We start from the raw sequence: 16,971 nt of genomic DNA, 5'->3' as shown, positions 1-16,971 counted from the left end.
ATGAAGTTCCCAGAACTACTTTGGGCTCAGCACCAAACCCTTTCCCCTGCCTCGAGTAGGCTTCACTGGTCTAGCGTCCAACTGAAGTTTTACCGGCAGCAGATATTGTTGGTCATGACTGAACTCTTATGTTAACAACCATTTCTGTGAGAATAAGCTGTGCATTTTATTTAGCTTAATATAAATTTCCTGTATTTGCTGTCTATCAAGAGGAAGCCTAGTAAAGTGGGACTGGCATGGTCGTTTGTGTCTCCAGAGAGATGGAAAGCACCTACCAATTGAGGACAATACCTGTGGCACGGAAGAGTACCTTTTCTGAGCTTCATTCAAAGATAAGAAAACACAGCAACAGTTATGCACTGGGTTTTATACCCTTTTGAGCCTCTGACCTCCCAGATGAATTTGGTATAACTGCTTCACATCCCTTACTCAGCCTCCCACAGCAGTAGAACAAGGATTGCGATTTCTCTTCAAACCACTTTGATACCTGCAGATTAGAAGCACTGTGTAACACCTATTCAAGTTGCCATTATGGGTCTGCTACCAGTGGGTATGCAACATGCCTAGTAATGCATGTAAGGATGATGATGTTTAAAAGGTACCATAAAGTGGGGTGAGAGGTTTCTCTTGAGTTTGAGGAGTGGGTAAATCAGGAAGGAGGAAGGAAAATAGAGATGGTTAGTTATTTCTCTCTCAACTTCAGCTCATGTTTATTTAGAGTATTACTAAAAAACCACACAAACTTTTCTGTGCCTAGGCACGCCACACATTCTTCCATATTCATCAGCGTTCCTCAGAGGAGACATTTTTCACCATAGTCAAAACATAGACCAGTGAATTGACTAAAAATATCTAGCATTGGAAACTAAGCAGAACTTCACGAAGTCAGACACGTCTTATAATGCTGTTCCTTTTAAAGGAGCTATACTCAAAGAAAATAGGCTCCTAAACTTAAAGACTCGAGGGTGAAAGCACAGAATTGCAATAAAATTCATCGTCATGGTGTAAGAAACAAGCTTACATTTCACAATGAAATCAGCCTGCTTGCCCCCAGGTCTGTTTTGCACCCTGCAACAACCATTGATCTCCAGTTTGCATGCAAAGACACCTGCTAGAGGCAGCCTTCCAAACTTATTATGAATGGCACAAAAATAAAGCTTTTATTTGGTAATGGGAAAGTTTATGATACACTCACAGCACAGGCATCTGCAGAGTATTTCCACATATTCAAGCCACTGCAGTAAGACTGCACATTACACTAAATGTCCTACAATATGGCTAAGAGACGACCCCCTAATAAAAATCAAACTGTTGTCTCCAACAGCAGCAAACCACAGTTGAACATTGTGACCATACACTTGACATTAATTCCCAAATTAGTTAATGTTTTCTCACCTCAGTCTAAATGATGAGTTGATCTTTGGTCGTAAGCCACCATTTTCAAACAGCTGTATATGTTGCTGATTATTTGCATGGAGTTTCCAACTTACACATATGGGGTTCCTCACAGAATGAGGGCTGTCCTTTTGTTCTTGAAGCCCTTCATCCTCTATTTCACTGGACCCATCTACCACTGCTTGCAGAAACTTCTTGAGCCTGGTAAGTACATTCAACCTCCACTGCTGAGAAGTTACTCTGCGACTTGGGTTAACAGAGAGCATCCAAGAAAGTTTCTCTCTGCTTTTCAGTCTTTTTGACAGTTGCTGGTGAGAAATAAGCTCTACAAAATTCTTCAACAATATACTGCTGCGGTCTGTGAGAAGAGCTGGGTAAGCTTCCAATAAAACATCCAAGACTTTCAATGAATCTTCCTGAATTCCCTCACTGATATGAGTCATGGCACTGGAGAGATGGGCACTTACCAAAGGAAAAAAGGGTGCAATCTGTTCCGCTCTTATTTTTGAAGCCAAGAATTGCAGCAGGTGAACAGCTGCTCCTCTGACACCAGAATCTTTGTCTGTAAACACAGCTGCCACCTCACTTATTATATTTGAAAGGTGTGCATAAATTACAAATGGATACTGAGACAGGAGATCTTTGAGCCCAGTAAGTGCATTATGCTTAACCCCAGGACTGTAGTGATGCATCTGTGAAAGCAGATCCTGAAAGGAAAGACACACAGATACCAACCATCATTATTACTTTATGCTCTTAAAACTTCTCCACCTATTCCAGCACATTTTGCTTAAGCACTCAAAAATACAGAATCTACTCTTACAAGGTCCTGCTGCTCATGACAGCATAACATGTTCAGAACAAATATAATATTAAAGTATAACAATGAGCAAATCAAAGTTAAATGACAGGAGAAACAAATCATTGCCTCATCCTTCAGGTAATTTGATACTCTTCATTCTTAAGTTAATGCACAATCCTACTGACTTAACAGAGGGATGACCAAAAATAAGTCATCTCACACTTGTTCTCAAAAGCAGAACTACAAAATCTCTCTCTCAACAGCTTTCTTCAGTTGAAGCAGAGAGCTGCCTGAAATGACGATGACACAAAGGAAAGCGGAATCACCACCCAGAGAAACAGAGAATTAAAAGAAAAAAAAATCATCTTGTGAACTCTACTTTTTAAAACTCTGTAAGTTACAATCCAAGTCTCTCAAAACCTAAACATTAATCCTAGATACTTAGATCAGTGTGCACCTTTACTATTTGCACTGCTGAAAACCTTTCCTTTGGCTTATACGCTGGTCCAGCCATTTGAGTCATGGGGTTGTCAAGCACAAAGAGGCTATATTCAGACACTCTGATGGGTTTTCTAATTTCATTTAATTAGTCCTAAACTCCAGCAGGCACAGTAAACCTAGACAAGCAATTTTCCCTCGTTTCAGAATGTAATGTCACCACATACCTTTATGTTAAGTTTTCTGTTTTGCGTAGGAAGCACTCCATCTTCTTTAAGCTGCTCGGGAATATGTATGGCCTTTGTTTTGAAGGTAGTATCAGTTGCATTCTCTAGTTTAGGCTTTTTTTTCCCAACTTTCAATTTCACCTTCTGGAAGTCTTCTTGACGTTTCCTTTTTTTAGTCATTCTGACTCTGCAAAGAGATATTCAGAATTTTAATGTGGTGAAATACACAACAAATATTTTTCCCCACCAAAGAGCAGCAACTTCCCAAGGAAAGCTACTGGGTTTATTTTTCCCCACACACACAAACTATCATCCACTCCTGAGATTAGATGCTAGACTAAACATGCAGATTCACTCAGAAAAGCTGTTATTCTCATGTCCAAAAAACTGTTTTGCTGCTCCTTTGGTTGTCTTTGTTCCGAGAACCACTTTACTTAAACATAATAATAATAATAATAATAAACCAGGTTGGAAGAGACCTTCAAGATCATCGTGTCCAACCCATCAACCAATCCAACCCACCTAAACAACTAAACCATGGCACCAAGCACCCCATCAAGTCTCCTCCTGAACACCTCCAATGATGGTGACTCCACCACCTCCCCGGGCAGCCCATTCCAATGGGCAATCACTCTCTCTGTATAGAACTTCTTCCTAACATCCAACCTAAACCTCCCCTGGCACAGCCTGAGACTGTGACCTCTTGTTCTGGTACTGGCTGCCTGGGAGAAGGGACCAACATCCACCTGTCTACAACTTCCCTTCAGGTAGCTGTAGAGAATAAGGTCACCCCTAAGACTCCTCCTCTCCAGGCTAAGCAACCCCAGCTCCCTCAGTCTCTCCTCATAGGCGAGACATCTACATCTGCACCTTCAATTGTTTTATTAGATTAAGTTGTTGGTTTGGTTTTAAAAAGTTCCTGCCAACAAATCATCTTCCTACACAGTTCACTGAGCAGCTCTGGTGTGACACCAGTCAAATGTTTCATTGAAGTTTTACATTGTTTATCAATTCATTCATTAATAGCACACAGCCTGCACAGGTAAAATCACGGGTTTAATCAGGCCTTCACCGAGTACAGCAGTATACAAAAATCTACACACTGAAAAGCCCATTCTGTGCATTTTTTCACACTGAAAAGCCCAGTCTGTGCATTTAAAAAAAAAATCATAATTACACATAAGGAGGGGTGGGGAAGGAGGAATTAGCTAGGTATACAATGAGTAAAAAGGCCTGAAAAACCAACTCATATTCATTAAGGCATAAGAAGCAAGGTCTTACAAATTGTTACAGACATAATAACCTAAACAAACCCTACACTTCAGTCTCTAAATGAACTGTTGGCTTTCACATGTCTGTACTGATTAAAATACTCTTCATTGTAACAAATTAAAAAGAATAATTAAGAAACAAAACACACACACACACCCCCCAAAAAAAACAACAACCCACAACAAAACCACCACCACCACCACCACACTCTGTACTACAGGGTCCTTTAGTTAATCTTCTGAATACATTCATAATAAAATCCCAGAATCTGGTGTCACAACACCCAGTATCACATAAAAACTGCACCTAGATTTCTTTTAAGACCAGGAATCCATGATCTGATGACCCCTAGAAATGCTTGCAGAGATTACTTAACACTTTAAAAGGGGGAAGGGGAAGACAAGCACAAAGTTGATGAAATATTGAGATTTAACATCTCATAACTTTTTAATGGTAACAGGTAATTTATAGAGCAGGCAATCTAAACCTTATGCAGTATCAAGCCCGTGCCACCAGGTAAAAAACTTTTTGCCTTTCTCTTTCAAGCTAGTGTGAGTAGCTAGGTGCTGCACAAAATTTTTAAGATCAAATGAACTAAAAACCAAACCCCTCAGTACAGCACAGCGGACTCAACTCAGAAATTTCTAAATAGAATAGTCAAACACAGATTCTCTTATGGTGGCTATGACCGTCACTCACTCCAGACAACAGAATTCTAAAGCTGATTTTCCCAGCTAACTCCAAACTGCAAATTTGTGCTGTGTTACAGTAGTTCTCTCAACCTACCACAATATGGAATTACCACTCAAGAATGCTTTATATCTAATTAAATCTGTGTAACAGAACTGAAAACAATAAACAACTGATTATACAAACACTTGACTAGAACTCAATTTCTGTTTTTCACATACCAGCTTAAAATAACTATAGGCAAGACCACTTTAAGTGTAAATTTACCACAAGTAACTTCTCAACTGAAAAGGCTTCCAAAAAACCAGGGGTTTGGTGCCAAAACAGAAAGGTCCTTTAGTGTCCAACTGTAACAGCTATAGGTTTATAAGCTTTTGATTTTTACCATATGCATCTCTGAGGAAAGAATTATGAGGCTGTACTTGACTGCAAGACATACAGAAATATCTAGAAGCTTTTGACATTAATGGTACTTCCACTTACAAAGCTTGCATTAATGGAGGTATTTAGGAAACACGGTGAAACGCTTGGCTTCCAATTAGCAGCAAAAATTTACAATAGAGGTGTGCACATCTCAATACAGTCAAGCTTTTTTAAAGGAGAAGGCTTTAAAATACAGTTTCTCCTACTAGAACAAAGAGGCAGAGTTTACCCTGCACTACATTCTCCGAAAACAATTTATTGGAAATCTAAACATACCAGTTTCTAACTCGTATGTACTATGCTAAATAAAGATAAAAAGGTTACAAATATGCAGAGGCATGAAAAGATTACAACGTCTACATAACAAGGCATTAAGCAAAACTGCATACAGCTTCTGAAAGTATGTCAATATTTTAATGAAATTTCTTGCTGAAACAACCATTTGCCTTTTGACTTGACCTGTATTTTCAGCTGGTCCTCCTCCAACAGGATCAAGCTAAGTGCATCTAACAGTTCACACACTAATGTAGTTTAACAATCCAAAACATTAAAATAACCTCAAATCAATACTAGCTTCCTTTAGGTACATAAAGCTGTACGCAGCACTTTTGAAAAGCTACTTCAGGCGTCACTCGGCCATTCTTGCCTCTGGGAACCAAACGCAGTGGCTGCTTCACCTGTAATTTACTTCCCTACAGCTTCAAGGCACTATCCTCTGGGAATCTGACTACCTGCATATTTAAAAGCTCAAGCGATCAGGAAAATCCTGAGAAACCAGAAGGCATGTCCTAACTCCTCTCATCTGCTAAGGATTCCCAACAGGGAGAGTTCTCTCCCAGCAAAGGGCAGTACTTACTCGTAGTTAACTTTCGGAGGGTCCCACTCTGGCCAGCGTACCCACAGTCACCACAAACCTAAAACCCAGAGCCCGCGCCACGCCGCCAACGCCGCACCCCGAAACCACAGCGTTGCTGAAGCGGAGGCGGCGGCTACTCCCGCAGGTCTAGGCCGTTAAACCACCTTCCTCACCGTCCCGGGACATCTTTCTGCTTCTTCGCGAAGAGCCGCTTCTCTCCGCTCCCCTTCAGTCGCTCTACAAGGCGTTTAAATAAAGCGCGTTAGTGCCCGCCTGGTGCCAGGGCTCCCGGCGGGAGGCCGCGAGTTCGGCTCCCGGGAGCCTCCGCAGCCGCGCCGGGAAGGAGATGCGGCTCCACCAGCGGCAGGCGAGGCGGGAGCACCAGCTAAGGATAGCCGCCGGGCGAGCGGAGGCACACACCCCCCGCACGCGGTGATGGGGCAGGGGCGACAGCGGCCGAAGCTCACGACCGGGCGAGCCGAGGCCGCTGGTTTCCCGGGACCGGCACGCCCGCGGCTCGCTCGCGCTTTCCCGCCGCCCTGCGCAGGAGCGTGCGAGAAGGGGGTGGGTCACACAAAAGGCGGCCGTTAGCGCAGGGCAGGGCGAACCCGGTGGCCCCCGGCCGCGCCCGCCGGCAGGGCCCGGACGGGACCGGACCGGGCGCCGTCTCCTCTCGTGCGGCAACGCCGCCGCTGAGCCCCGCGCGCGCCGCGCCGGCCACTCACCAACCACGCGGCAGCGCGAGCCCCCTTCCGCCCCCGAGAACCTGCCCGGAAACGACCGCCCACGTGAGCGGCTGCCACCAGCGAGCGCCCACCGCGGGAAAGAGCGCGCTTCCTGTCCGCGCCGCCGGCGCCCGCGCGCTGGCGCCACCTTCAGCGGCGGCGGCAGCGAGCTCCGCTGGGAGCGGACCGGGAGCTGCTGCGGCGGGCTCAGGGGGCCGAGCTGGTGAGCTTAGAATCACAGAACCGTTTCGGCTGCAAAAGACCGTTAAGACCAAGTCCACCCGTTAACCCAACATGGACAGCCCCGCCAAGAAACCGTGCCACTGTGCACCACATCTACGCGGCTTTTAACTACCCCCACGAATGGTGACTCCACCACCTACCCAGCAGCCTGTTCCAATACTTGACAGCCATTTTGCTGGAGAAATTTTCCCTAACATCCAACAAAAACCTCTACTGGAGCTACTTAAGGACATTGCCTGAAGATTCTCTTTTTTTCACCTGGAGTACTTTTGAGTACTGTTCTGCTGATGGGTTACAGGAGGTAACAAGAATGCATTCAAGATTTGTTTTGAGACTTGGAAACCATTTAGAAGCCAGAGTAACTTGGGTGAGGGTAACGCAGAGTCGGTGTCCTGGTTTAACACAACCTGCTCTCACAAGCAAGACCTCCATGCACAAACAAGAGGGAAAGCAGCACAAAAAGCCCTGGGTTGAGATAATGATTTTAATGGAAATAATGATGTGCAATTACCTTAGCCCAAACTACAACAGGAGGAAAGCAAAAGCAGAAATAGAAATGAGTGATAAAACAACCCTTCCACTCCCCAAGTCCACAGCCAGCCCAGCAGAAAAGACCAACACTCCAAACCTGGAAGCCCCAACCAAAAATAGGAAGCATCTCATGTTACAAGCCAAACTAAAAGCCCCATACCACTTTGCTCCAGACAGCACTCTCATTTTCAAGCTAGCATGACATCAGCATGGTATCAGCATGGTATTGAAAACTAATCAGCAGACTAAACTAGCTAAACCCATGACAGTTATTAGCATTTCAGGTTTCACAGACAGCATCAAACCATCAGCCATGCTGTGTAATTCAATTCTAAGCCATGGGAAGCAACACAGGAGGACAATGTGTCCATGTTGTCCAAAAAACCAGATTCTCTCACCCAGTGTGCAACAGCCAATATACAGAGCCCAGATACTGATTTATTAACAAAGTTGTGCATGGTTGGATGCTTGGTGGTTTTCCACAAAGATAGCACATCTCCCAGAAATTCCCTATATATTATATACAATTTATCACCAAACTACACAATTGGTTTACAGCTTCTTCACCTTCAATTAAGCAACAGTATCTACAAAATTGATAACACAAGCTCTGAAAGGGGTGGTTGGGTAGGTAAGGGGCTTCTCAGCTCAAAGGTGGGGTGGGGATTAGTATTACAATGATATGTTAACAAATAAAGTTTCCTCAGGAACGTAAGATATGAAAGTTTTACACCTTGGTGATTTGCTGACAAAAATTTCTTCTGTTGATAAGTTGTTATTTCTTTAGGTCTTGATGTCTTTGGTGTTTTCTTACAGGCTTCTGTTTTACTTTGATGGGAACCTGCAGCACTGGCAAGGCAGTGTCACTGCTGGATCCTCTTCAAGGACATGGTTTCTAGCAGGGCATGCATTGTTTATTCAATGTGAACAGCTTTATACCATAAAGCCCCTGATCCCTTAGAAGACCAGTGCAGTGTATTTAGCTCCAACTTAAACAGCATCACTACAACCTAAGCATTTACTCAGTTCCACTTGCATAACATCCATCCCTGTCTGAAACAAAGATCATCAAAATTCACACCAGACACCAAATCTCGTGTTGCACACTCGGAACTTTTCATTTCCTATCAATTCACATGTGAATACCCTTGTCCTTTCCCCTTTCTGCTTTCCAAGAGGAATATAAGCTCTGCATTTTGTTAAAAATCACTTCCCCAAAGCTTTCTGGTCTTTTGAGTAGAATGTGTAAAACTAGGGTAAAGCTAAAAGAATATTTTTTTTCTTGGTCTAATTTTTCTTCCTATTGCTTATGTTTTAATTCTTTAATTCTCCAGTTACCAGGTATCTGCCTTGCTGGTACTGTGAGGAACAGAATGCTAAATAGCATCAGCAACACTGTTTAAGCATCATTAGTAAAGAGGGTGCCCATTTTCCTGTTTTGGTAGAAACATACAGGTTTCCATTACTATAAGAATATACCAGCCATCAAAACCACAGAAAGGTACAAGAATAAAGTAATAGAATTCTTTTTCAGCCTCTGTTTGCACCAGAAGAGGAAAAAAGGGGAACTGTATAACTGAACGGACTCTGTGTTCTCAGAAAACATTTCCAGAAGCAAACGCTTTATGACGTTGGGGCAGTTCAGTTTGCTCAGTATACTGAAATGCACAGCAGCACAGCACTCAAACCATTTAGTATCAGTGTGCTGTTAGTTCAGAGGTCTTTCCATCTGCAGCATGCTCCTCCTGCAGAGAAGAAAAAGAAAGAATACTCAGATCCAAGTAATTCCAACTTACTTTTATGTTTATTTCCATTAGGAACGATTCCCCAGCAAGATGAAAAAAGAAGCTCTCTCTGATATGGCCACTTAGAAAAGCTGAACATTCTTATTTTGGTATCATAATTAATAGAATGTTTTGCACTTAGAAACGCCAATTTTTTGTTGTCAATTTCTATTTTCTGCATTACAGGAACAGAACCCAAAATTTCCTATCAACTAAATTTCCTATCAACTGATCAAGTTCATCATCATTTATCGACCATTAATACTGTCCCTGTCGTAAAGCAAATGAGCTGTAAGAGCTCTGGCTCCATCTCTGCTTCTGACAAGAACATCACAGTATCACAGTATAACACACAGTATGTATATGTATGCTGTTCACAGTATCTCTCTACATCTGAAAAAGAACTGCATTTTTGGCCAAGAAGTGATAATTACAGAGCCTAATGCTCCAACTGTCAGGTCTGAAAAGGAAACATTTTACATTCAGAATAAAAGATTTTGAAATCACAGTTTAGAATACTAAAATAAATTTAATGTGGGAAAAAAATTTATTGTTCTACAACCAGTAGGTCAGAAGTTACTTCAGTTAGAACCTGACTACTGTGCAACGTGTCAGAATTTGAGAATTTGCCTGCTACCCATATAAATAAAACAAAATCCTATACACAAAAAATCCAGCAGGAATAAAGTGAAAGAAAGTTTAATGTGGAAGTAAAAAAAGAAGTAAATAATTAAGTTCCATGTGTAGAGTTGTCATTATCACAGAGAAGTAGCAGAAAGTAAGCAACACACAGAAGATGGAACATGAAGAATAAAGAGAATTTTTATAACAAACTCCTGAATTTATAAAGGTTCTTGAAGACAAAAGGATATTTTTTTTCCTCTGTGATTCTCTCCAGCTTACTGGCTGGTACGTACTCTCATTTGGCATTTTCCACTTAAGCTCACTCTTTAAGTCAGTCCTCTTTAGGTGGAGGAGCAAGAGGAGCTGTTGAGGTGAATGAAGCCTGTTTGACACTGATAATTTTGCAAGAAACACTGGGAGGGATAAGGAATAATGTTTTCTGTGGCAAAGATGTTGAAAGAATCACCAACAAGGAGAAAGTTCCCACTATACCTGTTGACAGTGAGGCAATGAACAAAAAGTGGAAAGCATGGAAGCTATGGAGATTATAGTATAATGGAATGTAAACTGGAGGTATAGGGAATGCAAATGGCAACCACAGCAGCCTCAAAGAAGCATTCAAAACACCTCCACACTATGCCTTTGTAAAGACAAGTCAGTCAAAAGTAATAGTAGAGAGGGAAAAAACTGAGCTTCCAATAGTGGAGGAAGAAAGAGACCTCAAAAAAAAAAAGTCCAAAGAGCAGGACCAAAAGTTGTGTAAGAAAGAAAATTGATGTGACTAATGATTGATTACATGGTGAATGAAGTGAAGGCTGGGAATGAGAATGGAATATTGAGTAAGTGTGTCAAGGAGGTCAGTGGAGATGAGAAAAGTTTAAATGAGAATTGGAAAAGGACAGAAACGGCAGAAACACAAAGATGCAAGGAACAGCACGGGAAATAAGAGACAGGATGCTTTTTAGCTTGTGTTAAAAAAAAGCAAGCAAGGACCTTTGAACAGAAATTATCAAGACTCTTCAACAGCTAATGAGGTGTATCATCACTACAAAACCTCAAGTATTTAATGGACAAAATTACAAGAGTCTTCAGAGCAATTTTGTTTCATTAATTTATCCATAATAATAAAAATGCATCATCATGGGAATCTGTAGATTTGTAAAATAAAACCAAAATAAAATCTACATTACCTTGTTTGATGCAAGCTGTTGACGATATTCTACCAGTGCATTGCTAAGAGTCTGTGTAACTTTTAGGATAAATGAAGCATCATCTTCATTCAGTATCTCAAAACTTTGCTAGAAGAACAAAACAACACACAACGTGGTTTTTTTTCCCCTCTGGAAGACTGAAGTATCACCATGTACAAATAGAACCTGCAGGACCTCCATTTTTTATGTCTCTACCCTATAGTTGAGGGAAATGAATTAATTTTCAATGCAAGTCGTTGCTTTGACAGTCAACTCTGGCAAAAAACTTGTCTAGAAACTTTTGAATGAATACATACATTACAAATCCAGAGACACCGATTTTATTCTGGATCCTACCTTCTGACAAAATTGGTTAGATTAGCAGACTGTCAACATTTTAGCTTCCACACTAATTGTTGCATTTTAAACTTAGCAATTCTGTGATTTTTTTTTCTCCAAAAAATAACACTGCAAGGTAAGACCTAACACACACCAGACAATCCAGAACTACTTCTTGACTAGTAAATTCTTTGGCATTTGCTGTAAATTCTTGCTGTTTAATATAACACACACGAAGTCCATAAGGCTATTATTTTCAGTAACACTTAGAGACTGGATGGGGAGCTTGGTGCCATGGTTTAGTTGATTAGATAGTGTTAGGTGATAGGTTGGACTCGATCTTGAAGGTCTTTTCCAACCTGGATAATTCTATTCTATTCTAAAATTAAACAGCACTTATTGTTATGGTTCTTCTAGATTCTTGCTCTAACCAAATTGCATGTGCTTGTATGAAACATGTACATGTGTTTCATGACAAAGTAGCAAAAAGATGTGTTTTTAATAGTTTTCTGTGGTAATGGTGGCAATAAGCAGTGTGAGCAATCTGGCAGTATAAAAGTGTTTTAGAATAGAATAAACCAGGTTGGAAGAGACCTTCAAGATCATCATGTCCAACCCATCAACTAATCCAGCCCACCTAAACAACTAAACCATGGCACCAAGCACCCCATCAAGTCTCCTCCTGAACACCTCCAATGATGGCGACTCCACCACCTCCCCGGGCAGCCCATTCCAATGGCAAATCACTCTCTCTGTGTACAACTTCTTCCTAACCTCCAGCCCAAACCTCCCCTGGTGCAGTCTGAGACTGTGTTCTCTTGTTCTGGTGCTGGCTGCCTGGGAGAAGAGACCAAGCCCCACCTGGCTACAGCCTCCCTTCAGGTAGTTGGAGACAGCAATAAGGTCACCCCTGAGTCTCCTCTTCTCCAGGGTGAGCAATCCCAGCTCCCTCAGTCTCTCCTCATAGGGCTTGTGTTCCAAACCCCTCACCAACTTTGTTGCCCTTCTCTCGACATGTTCCAGCAAATCAACATCCTTCCTAAACTGAGGGGCCCAGAACTAGACACAGTACTCAAGGTGTGGCCTAACCAGTGCAGGGAGAATGACCTCCCTGCTCCTGCTGGCCACACTGTTCTTGATGCAGGCCAGGATGCCACTGGCCCTCTTGGCTGCCTGTGCACACTGCAGACTCATGTTCAGCCTACAAGCTTACAAGCTTAGAGCCTGACACAGTGGTAGGCCATGCTCAGCATAAGCGCAGAAGTAGCCAGTAGTTTAGCAAAACAGTGCTATGCCTGCAGCATATAACTGAAGCAGGACACTGGTAGCTATAAACACAGAGAGTTATCTTGGAATAACAGGACACACACCTGCATCAACAACCCCGTGTGTTATTAGTAGTTTAACCAATAATCATTAGTAGTACGATGTGTGGTCACTCGTGAGGAACCAGTGAAGCTATGCCAACGATGCTCTCCGAGTCTACACAAGCTGTAAAGCTTCCCTTAATAAACAAACAATACTAGATCATATTGGTCGTCCGTATCGATTCCGTTCGCCGTCGTCAACAGTTTTCATTAGTAACTTGTAGCTAATTTCTTGTCAAGGATATTATTAATTTGAATAGTCAAAAGCAAACACTGTTGCCAATCATGTATTAATAATGTCTCCAACTATTTGTAAGCAATCCATTAACAGAAAAATATTCACCTCCTCTTCCTCGTTTTCTTCTGGCGACTGTTTACCGGTCTCACACCTTAAGACAGAATGAATAAATAAACAAACAAAGCTGTATACAGCTGGCTGTTCTGTCAATGTGTAGCCAGTAAATAACTGACAATCATTTTAAATTCCTGACACACTGCTACTGCAGTAGTTCTGACATACTCAGTAATGTCACAGAATCACAGAAGTGTAGGGGTTGGAAGGGACCTCTCAAGATCATCTAGTCCAACCCCGCTGCTAGAGGAGGTTTGCCTAGGTAAGGCTGCACAGGAACACATCCAGGCAGGTTCTTCTCCTCCACAGGAGACTCCACAACCTCTCTGGGCAGCCTGGTCCAGTGCTCCAGTACCTACACATACTATTTCCCTGCAGAACCCCTAATGGTCCTAGATATTACTGTAAAAATTATTTATGAGGTGGTTTTTTTAGTGTAATTATCTGGTACATAAATTCAAAAAGTCAGAATTAAAAAGTTGAGCATTGGTAGTAAAATCTGTAAGGCACTCGTATGCATTGCAGAAAGACAAGGCCCCTGATTACTGTATAATTTTTATCAGCACTTCACAAACTTACCTTTACTATACTTACTACTGTACTTTACTACTATTCAACTATAAAATGAAGTATTTTGCAATGTATCCACAGAGATACTGGTCATACAAAGATTCATATGTCTAACTACAACTGCTGTGGATGCATTCCATCCCCCTATCAAGCCCAAGAATCAGCATAGAGGATGGCTATTTTTTTTAAATTAATCAAAACCATATGTCTGCCAAGCCTAAACCCTCCTCCTTTTGATCTTTCTTATGAATCAAGTCTAATGAAAACTATTCAGATGATTGTCTAGAAGTTCACTACAAAGAAATCAGGAGTTAATAGAACAGAAATTCTCAGACTTAGTCTGCAGAATCTTTAAATTGGAAATACCATTTGACTGCTTGCTATGAAAATCTGACCTTACCCCTTTTAAGAAACTATATGGAGTTCCCAGTCCTCAGAAATCTCACAAAAATAACCATAAAGGAACAAGCTTAAGTTCTAACTTACAAATCACTCTCTTGATGAAACACCTCACTGCTCACAGTTTCCCAGGATCTGTCTGAACAACTGGATTAAAGAACATTAAGTGATTTTCCAGAGGATGCTGTTCTTAGGTACAGAACGACACAATGAGGGCCAGTGTCAGTTAGTAATAGCATCTCCAGATTAAGAATTGCTACATTTATTTAAAAGCCAGACAAATGAACACAATACTCAAACCAGGACCTGGATCTGGCTTCAATTAATTCTTTTCATAATGTCTGCCCCATAGAGAGGCAAAAGTTGTACCAAAAAATATTTCAAGAAATTTCTCCTTTTACTGAATAACAGTAAACAAGCAGTAAGTGTTTCCCATGTCTGAGAGAGATCCTACTTGTTTAAAGCTGAGAAACATTCCAAGAGAAGGTCATTACAGCAAAACAAAACCCCCTAGTTGTTGGAACCAGTGTGTTACATTTAGGTTGATGCATGTATACACCTTATCAAATACTTTCCTGCACAAAGATGACTGGTGTTGCAGATAGCCCCCTCACACAAAAGCTCACAGTTCAAACTAAACTCACAATACTGTTATTAATAAAGATGTTTACAAACAGCAAGCACAGTTTCACCATTTTAGAATGACATACAAGGCTTCTTATTGTTCCTCCATGAAAGGTCTTATAAAGATGAACCCTAATTGTTGTGACTATTCACTGATTATCTTTTCTCTCTAAAATCAGTTAATGTACCACCCTAATTGTCTAACATAAACCCCTAACAGAGATATTTTTTAAACCAGGAGAGAACTTTCTTTTTGACTTTGTAATACACAAGGATTATGCCTTAAGGGTAACACAGTTAAACATAAAAAATGCTTGCATCTAGAGCAAAATCTGAGGTCACCTTACATACACTAGGTTTTCTGTGTATAAGAATTTACATCTGACTATCACTTCAGAAGACAAGCATTCTATTCTTCTAGCATGCCTTTCTTGTTTGTAGCACACATACTCTATAGAAATCAAATGCAGACATCTATAGAATTCTCCTTGAGTAAATTTAAAGGGTTTAGGGGGTTGTGGATTTTTTCCTGTTTTACCTTTCTGAGTTGTTGCCTTTGCTGCCATCTTCAGTCTTGATGTCTTTGCTGCTTTCAAAAGCCTTATTTGGTTCAACCTCATCTGGTTTTGCCCCATCTTTCTGACTTTTTTCCTGCTACTTTTGAACATTCTTTCATCTGAAGAAACAAACCCAGTATATTTAGTAATGGTTTTCCAATTTAAAAGCATTATTTACATAGAATCAATAAAACCTGAAGGTCTAAGTAAGGCATTATGTGAAGAAAGAAAACAAAAACTGAACCTAAAAAACCTGAAGACATGAAGCACAAGTTCCTATTTCTGATCAGAAATACTCTGAATGAGAGTAATTATAATGCATTTAGACAGAACCCTAATCTCCCATCTTTGACATTAAGTCTACAATCAAGCAGCAACTTCCAGTGTTTCTTTGGTTACACAGATTTTTATATTTTTCAGTGGTTGTATTCAAGAAAACAAGCATTATTCAAAGATTTCAGATGTAGTTAAAAAAAAACCAAAATCTATCCAATCTATTTCCTTTTCATTCTTGCACTCTGAAGAGGCTGGCACGCAGCTGCTGTCATTTCTTTTCCCTGAAATTGAAGAACAATTTATATGCCCAAAAAGAGTCTGTGCCACTTCCCCCCAAAATATGCATAGTACTTTAGACATAGTAATTATGAGTCTTATCTCTTTTCTAAAGTGTCTAGCAATGTAAAGCAAATCTGGGATTATTCTTTCCGCTGCCACAGACCCCAAACCCATCCACACACTGTGCAGACTCACTTCCTGGAGCAGAAAAGAACTATAGAAGCTATAAACAGGCACAGAATAAATAATTCATGCATGGGTGAAAGTTAAATTTATTTATTTTTTTAAATTACTTTTTCTCTTACCTTGAAGAGAGTCTGGTATTTCCCCATCCTTACATTTACAATCTGTTTTTAATTCCTTGCTAAGTGACACATCCACATGCTGAATTTTAGCTTTTGAAGGGCTGTCATCTGCAAGGGGATCTAAACAAACATGTGTGAAATGTAGCACAAGGGATATGATGTTGATAGAGGAGGGTTCTGAAAATGCACTTCAATTTCAACTATCTGTTTTCAAGCTCCACTGATTATAAACATTAAGAATAACTTCATAAGCATTATTATGTGACAGCATATTAAATATGAGCTACAAGTGAATAGGAAATGTTTAAATATTTTATACCCTGGTTATAATTACATACATAAAGTCTTTAAAAGGCTTATTATACATATAGTAGAATACCACACAGTCATGTGCAAAGTTAGACACATAAAGCAATAGGTTATAGTCAAGAAATCTATTCTGAATAGGACTTGACTTACTTCAGAACACTTTCCTAGATTCAAAATACTTCTTTCCTCTTCAGAGTACGACTGCTAACCTAGATCACTATAATCTTCTCATTACTTCTACTGAGCTATTTAAGACAGCATTTACATACTAATATACATTAAGTCGATGCTTTTTAATCAAAATCAATATTTTTCATGCAGGCCTGAGAAGGAGCATCTCCTAGCAGTCTTCAGCCATTTCCTAAAGTAGCATGCAACTGTACTGTCTGTCCGT

At 40.8% G+C, this 16,971-nt stretch overlaps 1 protein-coding gene and 1 long non-coding RNA gene across 2 annotated transcripts in view; both read right to left on the bottom strand.

The window, feature by feature from the left end:
• TEX10 (testis expressed 10) overlaps positions 1-6,900 on the bottom strand; it is a 64,999-nt gene extending 58,099 nt beyond the window's left edge. Inside the window, exons 1-4 of the mRNA XM_054164097.1 lie at positions 6,829-6,900; positions 6,104-6,340; positions 2,863-3,049; positions 1,396-2,102 (exon numbers count right to left, since the gene is read on the bottom strand). Coding sequence (XP_054020072.1) covers positions 1,396-2,102; positions 2,863-3,042 — 887 coding nt within the window. The 5' untranslated portion in view covers positions 3,043-3,049; positions 6,104-6,340; positions 6,829-6,900. The remainder of the gene's footprint in view (positions 1-1,395; positions 2,103-2,862; positions 3,050-6,103; positions 6,341-6,828) is intronic.
• Positions 6,901-11,354: 4,454 nt separating this feature from the next.
• On the bottom strand, positions 11,355-16,971 carry LOC128897439 (uncharacterized). The gene is made up of 3 exons (XR_008462382.1): positions 16,269-16,971; positions 15,390-15,527; positions 11,355-11,417 (listed from the first exon to the last, which is right to left on the bottom strand). It is a non-coding gene; the product is annotated as an uncharacterized LOC128897439 (long non-coding RNA).

Source organism: Dryobates pubescens, chromosome 9 (genome assembly GCF_014839835.1).
Source record: "Dryobates pubescens isolate bDryPub1 chromosome 9, bDryPub1.pri, whole genome shotgun sequence".
NCBI lineage: Eukaryota > Metazoa > Chordata > Aves > Piciformes > Picidae > Dryobates > Dryobates pubescens.
This window is presented reverse-complemented; position numbering and strand designations above follow the sequence as displayed.